Here is a 17,892-nt window from a genome sequence, read left to right as displayed (position 1 = left end):
TTGTTTTTTAGCAGACGTTTTATACAGCACAGTGGTCCACTACTATTGTTTTTACTCATTAATTCATTCATTTTCCTTCAGCTTAGTCCCTTTATTCATCAGGGGTCACCACAGCGGTATGAACCACCAACTTATCCAGCATATGTTTTACACAGCGGATGCCCTTTCCAGCTGCAACCCAATACTGGGAATCTGATATTTTTATTGAGCTTTATAAATAATTTTGATATGATTTTTAAATATAATTTTCTAAAAAATATATATATATTCCCATAAGTATATTAAAATAACAAGTTATTTTATAAAACTAAATATTATACAGTGCATCCAGAAAGTATTCATAGCGCTTTACTTTTCCCACATTTCTTTGTTACAGCCTTATTGCAAAATGCATTAAATTAATTTATTTCCTCAAACTTTTACACACAATACCATAATGACAATGTGAAAAAAGAGTTTTTAAATCATTTCAAATTTATTAAAAATAAAAAGACCTGAAGAATCACATGTACATCAGTATCGACAGCCTTTGGCGTGAAGCTCTAAATTGAGCTCAGGTACATTCTGTTTCCACTGATCAATCTTGAGATGTTTCAGCAGCTTAATTGGAGTTTACCTGTGGGAAACTCAGTTGATTGAACAAGATTTGAAAAGGCATACACCGGTCTATATAAGGTCCGAGGGTTGACAGTGCATGGCAGAGCACAAACCAAGCATGAAGACAAAGGAATTGCACAGTGGCCTCCATCATCCTTAAGTGGAAGATGTTTGGAACCACAAGGACTCTTCCTAGAGCTGGCCGGCCATTTAAGCCGAGTGAGAAGGGGAGAAGAGCCCTAGTCAGGGAGGTGATCAATAACCCGATGGTCACTCTGTCTGAGCTCCAGCGTTCTTCTGTGGAGAAAGGAGAACCTTACAGAAGGACAACCATCTGTTCAGCAATCAGGCCTGTATGGTAGAGTGGCCAGACGGAAGCCACTCACCAACTGGAATTTGCCAAAAGGCATCTGAAGGACTCTCAGACCATAATAAAACTAAATTCTCTGCTCTGATAAGACTAAAATTGAACTCTTTACATTTGGAGAAAACCAGGTACCGCTCATCACCAGGCTAATAGCATCCCTACAGTGAAGCATGGTGGTGGCAGCATCATGCTATGGGGATGTTTTTCAGCAGCAGGAACTGGAAGACTAGTCAGGATAGAGGGAAAGATGAATGCAGCAATGTACAGAGACATCCTGAAAGAAAACCTGCTTCAGAGTGCTCTTGACCTCAGACTGAGCCGACGGTTCATCTTCCAGCTGGACAATGACCCAAAGCACACCGCCAAAATATCAATGGAGTGGCTTCAACTCTGTGACTGTCCTTGAGTGGCCCAGCCAGAGGCCAGATCTAAATCCTATTGAACATTTCTGGAGAGATCTGAAAAATCGCTGTACACCGTCGCTTCCCATCCAACCTGATAGAGCTTGGGAGGTACTGCAAAGAGGAATGGGCAAAAATTCCCAAAGACAGGTGTGCCAAGCTTGTGGCATCATATTCAAAAAGACTTGAGGCTGTAATTGCTGCCAAAGGTGCATCCACAAAGTATTGAGCAAAGGCTGTGAATACTGATGTACATGTGATTTTACAGGTTTTTTATTTTATATAAATTTGCAACAATTTCAAAAACTCTTTTTTCACATTGTCATTATGGGGGATTGTGTGTAGGATTTTGAGCAAATAAATTAATTTAATCCATTTCGGAGTAAGGCTGTAACATAAAGAAATGTGGAAAAAGTGCAGCGCTTTGGATACTTTCCGGATGCACTGTATATCATTTAAAATAATTTAGAATTTGTGTCCGCCGTCGTCTGTTTGCACGCATAGTGTGAAAAAAAAACCTAAAAACAAAATTCCCAAAATCATATTTGGTGCCATGACAAACACGAACTGTTGTTGCGTACAAACAGACGATGGTGCAAAAGCTGGAGGAAACTAGCATACTATAGCATAAAAATGGGAACATGAAAGGTTTATTCAAAAAGCAACTGATCTAAACACCTGAATCATATTGTCTTATTCAGATTAGGACAAATAAATAGATTGCTGATGTCCATGTAAATGTAGTTTTCACTCTTTATGAACAGTCAATGAAGAATATACACTTGCACTATGCAAACTTGTACCAAATACAAGTTTATGCAGAAGTAAACCCTCACGTTATTGACAACACTCATCTTTTAGGAGTCAATAACTTCATTCATTGGTCACTTTGAAACTTTGCAGGTATTTTTCATTCGCACACAGTTATATCACACTCTACATGAACAGCAGTGTTGTAAGCCCTGTTGTAAGTTGTCGTCATGTTGCCTTTTGCGTCACAGCAAACACTGAATAGCTGATTAGAACATGAAGCACAATGACAAGCTTTTGGGTCTTTCTAGACTAAAACCTTCACCTGTCAATTCGTATGGCACTTCAGTACAGAGCGCATGAGGCCGTTTGGGAGTGTTACGTCAGAGGAGATGCACTTCGCCTGAGGCCTTTCCCACCATCTCATGTCCGTACCTTTTCATTCGTAAAATTTCCCCTAGGACAACATTCCTTCATTCGGCTGCAGCTCCGAGATGAAGGACTGAGTCTTCAGCTCTCTGACGCATGTTCACATCCAATCAGTTTAAACCACACAAGCAATCTTGCTGCACAAGCAGCTATGACTCTATGGCATATAAATATTATGGTATTGCTTTCAGGACCCCTGTTGTTCCTTAAAGTCAGCATGAAACAGCAGCAAGCTTTTCTTCCCTAATGTGACGTACAGTAGGGGCTACATTTACATGATGCAGCCAAAATATAGTTTCTCTCTTGCATTTTAAGTTTAGTTTAATTAAACGATGATTAAATGTATAGCTAAAGAGGACAAGAGAGTTTTAAGGAGAGATTTAAAAACAGGTTAAGAGGTGACCATTCTGAGTTGTACAGGCAAACCATTCCACCACCGGAAAAGCTCAGTCACCGCTGAGTATCAGCCTTGAAATAGGGATTTTCAATAAATTAAAGGTCCATGAAACCCCCCGTCACACCTCTAGTTTGAAAAAAGTCAGGAAACTGGGTGAGTCCAGCTTTATTTGGGTGTCGAGTGACGAAAGAGGGAAGGGTTTGCACGAAAAGGGGAGTTTCAGAGGCAACACAAATACAGATGCATGGGAGACAGACATTGACATCAGTCATCAAATTATTTGCCTTAATCTGAATAAGACAGATGTTCCTTTCATGAACCCGTTTTACATGTTACAGCACATAATTCGATCATTCGTCATTACGTCAGCAGGTTATCCACATTTTCTCCGGAGATTCATGTAATTTCAGGTGTTTTATTCTTAATTTGTGTTTCATTCAGGAACATTTCATGCATGCCACTCATGAAAAATGAGATATTGGATGCGAGGAACTGCAGAAAGAGTGCTGTTATAATGGAGTTTGATACTGCACGCCATATGGGAGAAAAAAAAACCTCTGCATTTCTCAGTAGATGCAGAGACTTGGTAAGTGCAGAGAATAGTGTCAAACAGCCGCATGTGTATAGACTATCCTGTCACAAAATGAGGTGAAAATCCCACATGACGGTAAAAGTTTACACTCGGAGAGCAGCATTTACAGCGGATCTTTCAGTCCATAATATTGTAGTGATATTACTGTAAACTTAGTAACTAAATCATTTTGACAAAGGTATGTCTTTAAAAACTGAAATATGATACCAACTTATTTTGTCTTTTTAAAAGGTGTTGTTTGTTTATTATTTGTCGATTCCTGAAGAGATTCCCAACCAAAAATCAATACATATAAATATATATATGGATGATAAAAAGAGAGAAGGAAAGCCTGATAGGTATACTGTATGAATGGATGACAGAATGACAGATGAATAGTGGATGAAGGACAACAGAGATTGATGAATGCATGATAGAGATGAACAATAGAAAAAGAAGACAGATTAATTGATAGATAAAGGATAGGAAGTAAGAAAAGTATACACCGTATAAAATGCAGGCTTCCACATGACTCGATTTGTGTTGGGACAACATGGAGGAGTTAAGGTAACTTATTAGTTTAAAATAAATAGTGGATAGAACATAAAAAAAACAATCAAAAGCTTATTTTAAATCAGTAGTTTGAACAAACAGCAAAGGTCATTTTTGAGTGTAGATAGACAGAAACTATAAAGAACTGCAGAAGATAACTCGTGCATTTCAGACCAGTGAGTTATAAAGACTTTTAAATGCAGAGAAACTGCAGCTGAACTGTGGATCATGTGAGATCAGAGCATCAGAGCACACGTCGTGTCTTCACACTTCAGAAAGTTTGGATGTAGCGTTTAGAGCTGGTGCAGTTCTCCGAGTTTGACAGTTAAAGAGCACATCATGTGCATCAGCGTTTTTGTGTTCCTGCAGAATACATGGACAATTACATAATGTTCTAGAAGACGGTAAAAATCAATGCGTTATTATGGAACACATTAAACCCGCTAATGTCAGGAAAAGAACAACTCACAGCGGCGAGGGAAGCCTGCGGGGTGGGCCGATCCACTCAATTGCTCCATAAAACTACACGCCAACAACTATAGTAGCAATTACTCTGATAATAGAATTACAGATGGTTAACTCTAATTGGTCATGAATACTAACCATTATTTGTAATGTGAGCTCTCAGTTACTGTAGCTTAAGTATTGAGGCCTTTTAAATCCAATTAGTTGTTCTTTTAAACATGCCACTATGCCAACTTTTTTTTTTGTCAAACATTAAAATCATCCTATAAAAAGACTGCAAAACTGGGTATATAATCATCTTTGCAGTTTTTCACTCTTTGAGTTGATATATACTGTACAGTATTTAGTGCTGGGAAAAGATTAATCACATTTCATTGCATCCAAAATATATATATATTTTTGACATATTATATGTACGTGCATTATACACTCTACAATACACTTCATTAGGTACACCTTACTAGTACTGGATTGGATTCAACATTTTGCCTTCAGAACTGCCTTTGTGGCATAAATTCAACAAGGTACTGGAAATATTCCTCAGAGATTTTGCTCCATATTGACATGATAGCATCACACACTTGCAGCAGATTTGTCGGCTGCACATCCATGATGCGAATCTCCCATTCCACCACATCCCAAAGGTGCTCTATTGGATTGAGCTCTGGTGACTGTGGAGGCCATTTGAGAACGGTGAACTCATTGTCACGTTCAAGAAACCAGTCATAAAGCATGGTGCGTTTTCCTGCTGCAAGTAGCCATCAGAAGATAGGTACCCTGTGGTCATAAAGGGATGGACATGGTCAGCAACAATACTCAGGTAGTCTGTGGCGTTGACACGATGCTCAATTGGTACTAATGGGCCCAAAGTGTGCCAAGAAAATATCTCCCACACCATTACACCACCACCACCAGCCTGAACCATTGATACAAGGCAGGATGGATCTGTGCTTTCATGTTGTTGACGCCAAATTCTGACCCGACCATCCAAATGGCGCGGCAAAAGTCAAGACTCATTAGACCAGGCAACATCTTTCCAGTCTTCTATTGTCCAATTCTGGTGAGCTTGTGTGAATTGTAGCCTCGGTTTCCTGTTCTTAGCTGACGGAAGTGGCACCCGGTGTGGTCTTCTGCTGCTGTAGCCCATCCGCCTCAAGGTTGGACGTGTTGTGTGTTCAGAGATGCTCTTCTGCAGACCTCGGTTGTAACGAGTGGCTATTTGAGTTACTGTTGCCTTTCTATCTGCTGGAACCAGTCTGGCCATTCTCCTCTGATTTCTGGCATCAACAAGGCATTTGCGCCCACAGAACTGCCACTCACTGGATATTTTCTCTCTTTCGGACCATTCTCTGTAAAAACTAGTGATGGTTGTGCGTGAAAATCCCAGTAGATCAGCAGTTTCTGAAACACTCAGACCAGCCCATTTGACACCAACAACCACGTCACATTCAAAGTCACCTTAATCACCCTTCTTCCCCATTCTGATGCTCGGTTTGAACTGCAGCAGATCGTCTTGACCATGTCTACATCCCTAAATGCATTGAGTTGCTGCCATGTGATTGGCTGATTAGAAATTTGCATTAACGAGCAGTTGGACAGGTGTACCTAATAAAGTGGCCGATGAGTGTAAACAGCATATAAACATTTATTTGGTATGTGATACTCACAAATACAAAAAATCAAAACTTTACAAAACTATTTTGTTGCATAGACATTTAAATATATATATATATAATTTATATATAACTTGTATCATAGACATAATTTACCTAAATATAAATAAATATTTTCTAAAATATATGCATGTGTTTAAGTATTTTTGTCAGACAAAAAGTCAGATTACATTTTTTAACTAATTATTAATTTTATTTATTTATTTTTTACATTTTTGGAGACAAACATGAACTAAATACATGAATGAGTGTAAGATTGTCAGTTTTTGCATGTGAAGTAAATGTCATGATGTTTACATATTCTTACTGGAAAACAAACTGCACATATTAAAATGTCTTTTTTTCAGTGTGGAGAAGGTGTGCACTGCAATATCAGTCAGTCTCTCTTATCGTTCCCACATCATCAAATGTTCACCTTAGCTGGTCAGATTTGAGAGAGCCGCAAACTCGGCTAACAAGGAGCTTCTGCCAAGAGCCTTTGGTTTAAATAAAGGGGTTTATTTTGGGAAGTGCCTCACAATACACCGTCCTGCACAATCACTAATGAGGCGGCTTCTCGCAATCAGCGGCACAAAAACATCCTCTGAGCTCTTCTCGTTCCTGCTTTCTGGTGGCTTTACAAAAAAAAAACCATGTTTCTTAACATGCATTCTTGCAGTTTCACCCACAAAGGCATCGCTGCAAATGTGCGTTACTATTGGCTTTCTGTGGTCATTAGTAAACTGGTGATTACGTAATTAGATAACTCTCAGATTGTTTTAGCGAGCCACTTTGGTCTCTGTTGTGTGCACTTCTTACATCATTACATAAAGCGTGTTTGCAAAGCCCACCCACTTTTATAGCGATGCTGTTTCGGGAAGTATGTTCCCATTCATTTTTAACCAATTTGTATTTTAATGTATTTGGTAAAACATTTTAAATCATGAAACAAACCAACCAGCTGCTAAGAGACTCATAACATTAAACTTGTTAATCTGAATCAAAGTAGCATATGAAATTGGTATTGAACAGCCTAAATTTGGCCAAAAATTATAATCCCATGTAGCATTGCAAATAACACAATGAAATCAAAACATTTGAGAAATTTAAGACATAAGCTTATGACTTAAAATTTATTCATTCATTTTCTTTTTGGCTCAGTCCCTTTATTAATCCGGGGTCGCCACAGCGGAATGAACCGCCAACTTATCCAGCACGTTTTACGCAGCTGATGTCCTTCCAGCCGCAACCCATCTCTGGGAAACATCCAAACACACACACCCACACTCGAACACTACAGCTCACCCAATTCACCTGTACCGCATGTCTTTAGAATGTGGTGGAAAACCGGAGCACCCGGAGGAAACCCACGCGAACTCAGGGAGAACATGCAAACTCCACACAGAAACGCCATCCGAGCCAGCCGAGGCTCGAACCGGCGACCTTCTTGTTGTGAGGCGACAGCACTACCTACTGTGCACAGCGTCGCCCATTATTTAAAATATAAGATAAAAGTATAGTCTATACAATATTTAAATATAAGTTCATTTTGGTTGGTTGAATCTATCTATACAAACCATATAAGGTATGCCAGTGGGCGGAACTATCTTTAGTTCCGTTCAACTCTAGTTGATTTTATTAAATCTCCTAATAACAAGGAATGTAACGATTCACCATGAGCTGGTTAAAAATCGATTCAAATACAGGACGATTCAAACTGCTAGAAATGTTGAACGATTCACCATATATTTTTTGAACAGAGAGGGCGCTGTGTTTACAGGTGCAAGCTCATTTTACCTGCACATCAGCGGCAAGCAAGAGGTGCAGAGTAAAATGACAGTGGTGAAGTGCGCAAGACAAACACAAACTGTGAGCAAATACTGAAAAATTACAATTACTTACTAGGGTTAGGGTTAGGTTTAAATCAAAGTTAAATAAATATGAATGAATGAATGAATGAATGAATGGCATATACAGCTGAAAAACTTTGGTGCTCATAACAACACTATAAATAAACTAAGTAAATTTGCTTTTATATACAGACTTTTACTTTGCTGACAGTCGATGGCATACTTTATTTATAATAATATAAATAAATAGTATAATAATAGTAATAATAGGGAATAATAATAATAATAATAATAATAATAATAATAATTTGATTTGTAAAGAACTTTGCATACACAAAATGCAACTGAAAGTGCTTCACAAGCATAAAAAAATATTAAAACCATAAATATTAAAATATAAGCAACTTTTTTGATCACCATCCACTGTGGCTAGAAGTTTTCCAACATTACTAGCCACTCGCCTTTTTCACTAGCCATGATTTTGTTGTTGGGAAAATGTATTTTATACGCATAAATTTGACTTGCTAGAAGTACTTAATGTAGATTTTGTGTTATGACCACATGCCTCCTCACTCATTTAACTTTTTTGTGTGTGTTGTGTATGAGCTTGCTCAATGAGCATGAGCAAATGGACTGTTGTTTCAAAGTGTCGCATTGCAATTAGTTATCTTTTTTCACATGACTTTTTATGGCTCAACACTAAAGATTTACCAAATTCATCTCTGATCACACCAAAAATAAATATTTCTTAGCCACAAATTTTAAATAATGTGTCAAAATAAGTAAAATATAGCATAACTTAAACATAATTTTTCTTAAAATCATTGACATTAAAAAAGAATTATTGCTATGTATCTAAAAGTGTTCTCAGATCACCAGTTAACTACACATAAATGGGGAGTTTATCTCCTGTTAAAGCAATGTTATTGTAAAAAATGATAATTAAACCATATTAACAAAAATAACTAAGTAAAAGAAAGCAGGTGAAAAACATGTGAGATAATGAACATATGATCGCATGCATACTGTTAATGTTAGGCCAATTAATAACCTGTTTAAAGAATGCTTCCAATCACACTAGTTATGTTTCCAGACACGGTTGCTTCGTGCCAGGAAACGGAAGTGTGCATGCTTTTTAAACAGTCACGGTCATCGCATCACTTGTGCGCGCAAGTTATCATCCTCTCATTCAATATTCACCAGCTTTTTGCTCACACATACACTACTTATGTCAGCCGTGCTGCTTCTCGATTCTAAGATTTGCATGCATATTTGGCAATCCTTATTGTTGAACTCTGTTTTTAAGAAAACTACCATTTAAAATTATTTTCAACCAGTCAAAGTGGCTAGAGGGAGAGACTGTCTAACCCGCCAAAGCTGATATCTACCCACACTTGGTGGGTTGGCTGGTGTCAAGCCCTGTAAGCAAAGACAGAAAACGAATTCGACGTAAAACAAGTTTAAGCAAACACTAAAAATAAAATAGACACAAAACAACTATACGCAGATATAAGCAAATACAATTTATAAAGTCATAGAAAAATATAACTATTGTGCAAACTATTATGTTCATTCTCAACTTTTGAAGTATAGTGACTACTAGAGACGCTGCCAGATCATTTACAATACACTGTGTAAATGTACTTAAATTCCAGCACTAGTGGCTAAACTTAAACCAACGTTGTTACTGTAGTTCTTCAGACGTGTAGAACAACATTATAGAAAACAAACATCAATGTATCGTCTGCTCTGCTGAGCTCACAAACAGATCGCTTTATCTTCTGCCTAATGTTTGATAACATCACAAAGCCATCAAAGGCGGGAAACGCTCCACATGTGCAGCTGCTGGTGAGAAAAAAGGACAGAAAACACGGACAGACAGTGGTGTTATGTAAATAGCAGCGGAAGATTAGAGGCCTCGAGTGTTATAGCGAATTTATGGGTCAGAGGCGAGGAATGCGGAATGGAAAAAAAAAAAGGTGTTTGTTGTGGTTTCTGCCCCTTCTTTAGGGAGAAATTCTTGACAATCATCCTTGATTTGGCTCGGATGGAGACAACAAACGTGCAAACAATGAACTGGTAAACAAGCATTCGCAGCCATCAAAGAGTCCGGCTGATTATCACTCTAGAGACAGTTGACGCAGGATGCATTTGTTTTGTGGTTAAGGAAGCATGCAGAATTCAGTGCAGCGCTTCTCGTTCCAGTGCATTTTCGCCGCATGTGGAGAAGATAAAGGGCCCTATGATACACCCGGCGCAATATGGCATGTCAGTAGTGATTTTTTTTTGCTATTTACAGGCGGGCGCAGATATTTTCACATTTTGTGGCACTTTGTTTAAAGGTGCTGTATGTATGTAAGCATAAAAATAAAAAAGGAGGAAAAACAGTAACACCACTAATTTAAAGAAAGAAGTAAACTATATATGAATAATACACCAATTAAAGTAGTATAGAAACAGTGTTAAAGGTGCTGTATGTACGTTGACTCTTCTAAAGCATCAAAATATCATAATATGTTCCCAGATATTTCAGAAATATGCTAAGTGAACATTCTTGTTTATCTGAAAAACTATGCTGAAGTCAGATATTCTGCTTTGAAAATGTGCATCGCGTGCCAGAATGTCTTTGTCATGTTCTTTTAACCCGCCCATGCAATGCCAGTTTTGCCGATTATTTCAGCACCCTGGGTTGCCTTGGTGGAAAGCAGCGTATTTCATTCATTCATTCATTCATTTATTTATTCAGAAAGGCTTTCAAAGCATGCATTCACAACCGAAATGCAATCAGCCTCCGAAATGAGACGCAGATTCAGAGTTCCACATGGTGGTTATTAATTAGCAAATAATATAAATATTACAAATGTAAACATTAGGTGAGCAGGTTACATTGAAACCCGATGTCCTAACAACGAGATTTGCAGTGATAAGCAATTTGTCTGTTTGCACCAAACGAAACAACAGAAATTTAAATACAGCCATTCAGAAGCTCAGAATAGTGCACTTACTGCACTTCAATAGAAGGGTAAGGTTTCTAATCTAATACATATTAAACCTCTTTAACATTATTGAATGTACATGCTGAATCACTGATATGTGTTGGCTTCACAGTTCTGAAGTCAAATTTTAAACGGTGTATTTTATTTTCAAGATCTGAGGTGAACTATCTGCTGCTGCTTTCAGATATACTGCAATAAATGTCATGTAAAATGGCATTCAAACTCACATTATTAGCATTTAACACTGAATAAAGCACATGAGGTATACCTGAGGTGATCATTGTCAGTTTTCTGTTGTTCAGCAGCAAGAAATTGAAGGATAAAAACTCCTTTTAATAAAGAAAAAAATCCTTCTATCGTGTGCCGTTGCTTTTATCTAAAACACAGTTTAAATCAGCCGTTAGGCTCGACAGTCAGGCACGCTGTTGTTTATGTCGTCAATCTGACAACCTACGCTTGTGCATGTTTGGAACCAGGTGTGCAATACCTAGCTTAACCACTGAGTGTCAAACTGTATCACTGGGTGTATAATGCACCTTTAAATAGCAAATCCATTTACACCACTTTGTGGACTCATGATTGTGTTGGTCTGAAAAGGAGGTGTGTTAAAGCGCATTGTTGGCACGTTGCTATTTTGAGGAAATTGAAATAGACCAACCGTGCATTTGACCAACAAAAAGCTGCCCTAAAGTCAATGGCACAGAGTGTTTGTTATTTAAAAAACAAAACATGCATACACATTGCTTAATACCGACAGGATGTACAGCAATACACAAATATCTTTGCATTTGAAAAAAATCAAAAGATTAAAATGTTACAAAAAGTATTATTTTAAACATAAATATAAAAAACACTGCCTCCATGCCTTCTTCACCTCGGGGTGGTTTGGAATCCGGCTCTGTTGTAGTCAATTTATTCATGACAATTTGCATTAGTACAATGCTATTATTCTTAAGGACTCCTCTCACCCTGCTCACAGTTTTCTCACCTGCCTTCCGGCAGGCGCTTCAGGCTCCCCCGGACAAAACCAGCAGACTGAGGAACAGCTTTTTCCCCAGAGCGGTCTCCCTTTTGAACTCTGCCCCTCACTGACTCTTTTGCCCCCCCAATACACCCCCCACACTCCTCTAACTTATACACCTCACAATCACTGCACTATTTAACATTTGCACATTTAAAGTTTGCACATATTCATTGCACTGATTCATTTACTTGAACTGTACATACCCACTGCACATGGACATTTGTAATTATGTTTATCTATCTGCACACTCCTGATTATTAATAACATCCTGTACATATATTCATTTATTGTAAATCTGTTCATAGCTAATACAACCTGTATATAATGTTGATAGTACATCCATCTGTAAATATCACCATAGTTTTTCTATAACTGCACTTTATAACTTATACCTGTATCCTGCACTTGCTGCTATTGCACTGCTGGTTAGACCAAAACTGCATTTCGTTGCCTTGTACTTGTACATGTGTAATGACAATAAAGTTGAATCGAATCTAATCTAATCTAATTAGCAGTATTATTTATTATATGCATGTTTATATTTGTTTTAATAAAAGCAAGTTTAGATTTATCCACCTGTCAGGCTTTGGTTCTTTATCCCCACACAGACAGTCTGTGTAACTTTTTTCTTACTAGTTAAGAGTTATTCCACTTACAAAGCCCGCCACGTAAATGGCAAATGCGCCGAGTCTTAAAGGGAACATGAACACACCCATAACTCATTAAAAGAATAAGCACAACCCTGTGAGATCAACCCTTTTTTCCATCTGTAAAACAGCAAAAGTCGATTCGGACACGCCTTTAATACCTTTGCGCCATGCACTTTAGAAATCATGCTTAGATTGTTAAAATAGAGCCAAAAATTGACTAGAATGTGAAGATGGCTCTTCACAGTGTCGTGCGTACAAAACAAGCCACTTTTTTTACGCATAGACCAACTATCCATGACAAAGCCATTAGCGGTCCCTTCCTGCCAGTGTTTGCTTTTTAGTCAACTGAAGGGGACTGAGCATAGATCATTACCAAGGGGTCGTCCGCTGGTGTCTACATAAGTGTTGTGTATTTGTGTGTTTACAGAGCTGCAAACCGCAACGAAACTCGCTGTTAGTAAAACCACCTGTCTGGAGCGAGTCCATCAGGGTCTGACATTTGAAGCACCACGAAAACAGCAGGAGAGAAAAAAAAATGACTGAATGTTGTCTTGACGACAGCCAACATCTGCATTTAACCTTTCTTAAATGTTGTCTCACCATTAAGCATTCTTTTCCAGGAGCAAAAAGCACAGGAAACCGCAGACCTGTCCGTTTTTTGAGGATCAACGATGACTTGTTTTTGCATATAAGCGGCGATCAAACGAGACGACGAGTTCAGAAAGCGTCTCTCTGGGACGCTCATGCTGAAGAATGAAAGAGCAAGGGGTGACTCGGATGTCAACGGAGAAACTTTTTCACTTTTTTGAACGGACAAAGACAAGTCAAAACAAAAACGTCAAAATAAATGATTCTCCATTGTTCGATATGAGAGAGTCACAAAGGGAAGTAGACGTCTGTAGAGTTCAAGGGATGATGAGACTGAGTGTCTGTGGATGTTAACCGATGGACAGATAGTATAGGAGAGCAACAGAAAGTTGAAGCGGAAAGAAGAGTTCACCCTACAAAAAATCCTATTGTCATTTCAGAGTTGTAATTAAAAGTGCATGCATGCTTTTTGGGTGAACTCCTCCGGAAACTGGATTCATTTTTGAAAGCATCTCAGGAAATACGCTTAAAGAGTGGATTGCAAAGGACTGCAGAACATGTATTGCACTTAGTAAATTCTATACAAACCTGGCACCGCGATCCTTCCTGATGTTGGGTGGTCCATTTCCAAAATAAGGCCATTGTGAGCAACCTGGGAATGGAGACAAAAGAACGTGAGCCAGAGATAATTACTCATGCCAGCTTTTTACACTCCTTTTCTTGAAGCAATTAACTCACTGTCTTCCCAAGGACCACACAAATCTGCCATCTTACCTTTGACTTTAACAATCACAACTAAAATAAGGTTAAATGGATAATAAATAAACCATTGCAGTTTCCAGGAAAAATATTAAGCAGAAGCACAACTGTTCCCGATAATTGATAATAATATAAAAAATAAGCACACTAGAATGATTTCTGAAGGATCATGTGACACAGGAGACTGGAGTAATGGTGCCTTACATTAAATGGCATAATATTTAATAAAAAACTATTACTTTATTCAGTTTATTTAGTTATATTATTATTCCCTTTGCTTTTCTTCAATTGAATGCAACATTTTAGTCATCTTCACTATTTTATGCGACTCTTTGGGGTGTGCAAATAATAATAAATAAATAATGTGTTTTTGTGATGGTACCTTGATACAGTTGAAGTCACAATTATTAGGCCCCCTGATTTATTAGCCGCCCTGTTTATTTTTCCCTCAATTTCGGTTTAATGGAGAGAAGAAACGCATTTCTAAATATAATAGTTTTAATAACTCATTTCTAATAACTGGTTTATTTTATCTTTGATATGATGACAGCACAGAATATTTGACTGGATATTTTAAGACACTTCTATACAGCTTGAAGTGACATTTAAAGGCTTAACTAGGTTAATTAGGTTAACTAGGCAGGTTAGGCAAGTAATAATTAGGCAAGTTATTGTATAATGATGGTTTGTTCTGTAGGCTATCGAAAAAAAATTTGCTTAAAGGGGCTAATAATATTGTCCCTAAAATGCTTTTGTTAAAAAATTAAAAACTGATTTTATTCTAGCTGAAATAAAACAAATTTGTTATATATAAAAAGACTTTCTCCAGAAGAAAAAATATTATCAAACAAACTGTGAACATTTTTCTAACTAACTCTAACTCAAACTAATTTGCGCTTCATTATGAAAAAGAGCTGCTGAATACTCTCATGCTTTAAATGATTTCCTAAAAAAACATCAAAAGTCACGGTCCCATGACTGGGGCTGCACGATACATTAAAAAAAGATGATCTCAATTCGACCCCCCACAAGATCTTAATCCAGCATCTCTACGATTCAGCCAATTATATTTTCAAATTAAGGAGAGAAGCGTAAAGGCGCTTACACAAGTCTTCACATTGTTTTACATACATTTCTCAGCAACATGGACACCTCCAAATTGTGTTAAGTGTCACATACTGTATTTATAAGGTGTAATTCACCCAAAAATGTAATTTCTGTCTGCAATGATGTATTCACAGCCAAGAATGACACGTGAGATGCACAGTTTGTTTACTACAGAGAGAACGCGCGCATGTGCCTGTGAGTGATACTTTAGTGAACAGAACCTGCACAGGCAGTGAATAACAGGTAATAATGTTGTAAATAACATTCAGATTGTTGCACAAAGTGATCGTTTGGGAGCTGCGTGGGAAGTGGGATTTGCACGATTTGCAGCCATGACATGAGCACTCTCTGCAGTAAAAGTGAAACCAAATCATCATCATTTACATTTGCCATTTTAGAGTTATGATTACGACAAGCATTTGATATGTTTTCTTTTTTCTCTCATAGCGAACACAAAGTGTTGTGCATGAAAATAAATGTTAGCAGTGTCAGTATAACTACTCTAGCCTTTATAATGTTAAATATGATGCAGGAGGAAATCTAATAATGACAAATGTCTCATTTTACCTGTGAAAAAAGGGCTAATAATGCCAATGACAAATGACAAGCATATGTCTCAAACATCATAATTCAGAATTATGAATAGTTCTGATTATGAATAGTTCTGATGGTATTCTGATGTGAACCCTTCAAAGTCTATACAAAATTTAGCATTTTAACCAACAGTAGACTTACACATAGGCCTAATATTATTATTGTTTATCTTACCATAGGTTTGAGAAATGACAATAATAATAGCAACCCAGGCTCATTCCAAAAACGTAGTTCCGAGGACGTTTCTGGAGACAGCGAATTATGTAGCCGGAGGTACGTATGGCTGCATTTAGTTTTTTAAACGAACGCTGCAGGGCGGTGTGACGCCGTTCCTTTTAGTGCTCGCCGGCTGACCGCTTACCTTCGTGTGGAGGGCTTTCCCGCCGCAACCAGTTTGTCCGGTTAGCTCGTCCTGTACGTATAAAAAAAATAAATAAATAAAATAGAACGAGGGCTTTTCTTTTACCGGACAGCTTTTGTAAATCGTTGGTTGGGTTTAGGGTGGGCGGGTCAATCTGTAAAATTGGTTGGGTTCGGGGAAGGAGGAGGGTGGATCGGCCGGCCGATTGGGCGGTCGCCCAGTCAATCATTCAGCCAGTCGGACAGACAGACGTTCGTTCGACAGCGGCCTCTAGTGGGTTCATGCGAGAACAGCGCGGGCGCGAACGGCACTCGCGGGAGACGTCCGAGAAGCCAAAAAGGCGCACACAGCGACCTCTCGCGGATTCGCGAAAACCAAAAACTGCAAAAATACGTACCTCCCGGGATGTATTTCGCGGTCTCCAGAAACGTCCTCGGGACTACGTTTTCGGAATGAGCCTGGGTTGAATAATAGCCTACTCATATTAACCTTTATTTTACATCTACAAAATTGTGACCAAACATCATCACTTAAACCTTCAGTAACTGCAACCCCAAAACAGAAAAAGTTAGGACGGTATGGAAAACGCAGTAATGATTTCTAAATTTACTCTGACTTGTATTTCATTACAGACAATACAACAAACGTTATTTAATGTGTTCCTCGATATTGTTTGTTTTTAATTTTTTAAATAAACACATTGCAATTTTTGTTCTTGCAACACATTTAAAAAAAAAAGTTGGTACAGTAAAACATTTACCACTTTGCAATGTTGCCATTCATTTTCACAATGCTTAAAAGATGTTTAGGGACTGAAGACAGCAAGTGATGAAGTGTTTCAGGTGTAATTTTGCTCAATTCTTAAGTCTTAAGATGTGCAATAGTATGTGGTATTCGCTGTCACACTTGTAGTTGAATAAACTGTAGTAGACAAGTTATATGGATAATGTTGTGTATAATTTAGCTGCTTGACAGTTACTGTGCCGTTTTCATTTTTTATTAAATGTAAAATAGTGGGCTGTTTTTGGGGGAATTACACAAGTCTGAGCCCATGATGACAGAGTTTTCATTTTATGCTTAACTCTTCCTTTAATCTACTGAGGATGAAGATGAAAGCAGATGTATATGAAAACAGATGATGAGCCTGAGCTGGCAACTTTTTTTGTTGTTGTTGGGTTTCGCTCCCGAGACTCCAAATGCCACTCAAAGTCCAGCGTCGTCCCACCAGCTCTATGTAGTCTGTCAAAGCGCATTAGCGTCATTAGCGCTATACGTTCTCATGTCGCTGAGCTGAAGCCAGACAGTTATGTAAGATGATGTCCAGACCACCAGACGTGGACGACACCCCTGCGCTCTCGCTCTTTTCTTTTCTCCTCCCCAATGTTTTCCCCTCAATGCTCGGTGTACTTCTCTGACCCTTCTGGGGACAGATCCAGGATTGGAGAGATCGGAGCTCTGCACCATGTCATGCTTTATTTAGAGGCCGTTTGGATGCGCGGGTGTTTGGGACTCTCAGAGGGCCGTCTGAATGATGTGTTCATGGGTTATGGGAGAGTTGAGAATGTGGCTTCAGAGCCATTCGTCCAATCTCCTGTTCTCTTTTTTTCCCAGTATTCTTTTCTTCAGTGCCTTTTGAACTGGCTGTACACTACAATACTTTTTTGTGGGTGTGTTCATTATCATTATTGCTTAAAAGTGTTGTACAATCACCAATGAGGTCTATTTTTCAACATTAACTGAAGTTTGGCACTTTCACTTTCATTCAGGAACATTTCCTTCATG

The 17,892-nt window shown here is 38.3% G+C and overlaps 1 protein-coding gene across 1 annotated transcript in view; it reads right to left on the bottom strand.

Annotated features, from left to right (window-relative positions):
* The window catches only part of sugct (succinyl-CoA:glutarate-CoA transferase), a 207,102-nt gene that overhangs the window by 28,001 nt on the left and 161,209 nt on the right, over window positions 1-17,892 (bottom strand). The window contains exon 13 of the mRNA XM_056450928.1: window positions 13,878-13,941. Within this exon, the coding sequence (XP_056306903.1) occupies window positions 13,878-13,941 (64 nt within the window). The remainder of the gene's footprint in view (window positions 1-13,877; window positions 13,942-17,892) is intronic.

This window comes from Danio aesculapii, chromosome 24 (genome assembly GCF_903798145.1).
Source record: "Danio aesculapii chromosome 24, fDanAes4.1, whole genome shotgun sequence".
In the NCBI taxonomy this organism is placed as follows: domain Eukaryota; kingdom Metazoa; phylum Chordata; class Actinopteri; order Cypriniformes; family Danionidae; genus Danio; species Danio aesculapii.
Note: the sequence above shows the minus strand (reverse complement) of the source record. Positions and strands in the feature narration are given on the sequence as shown.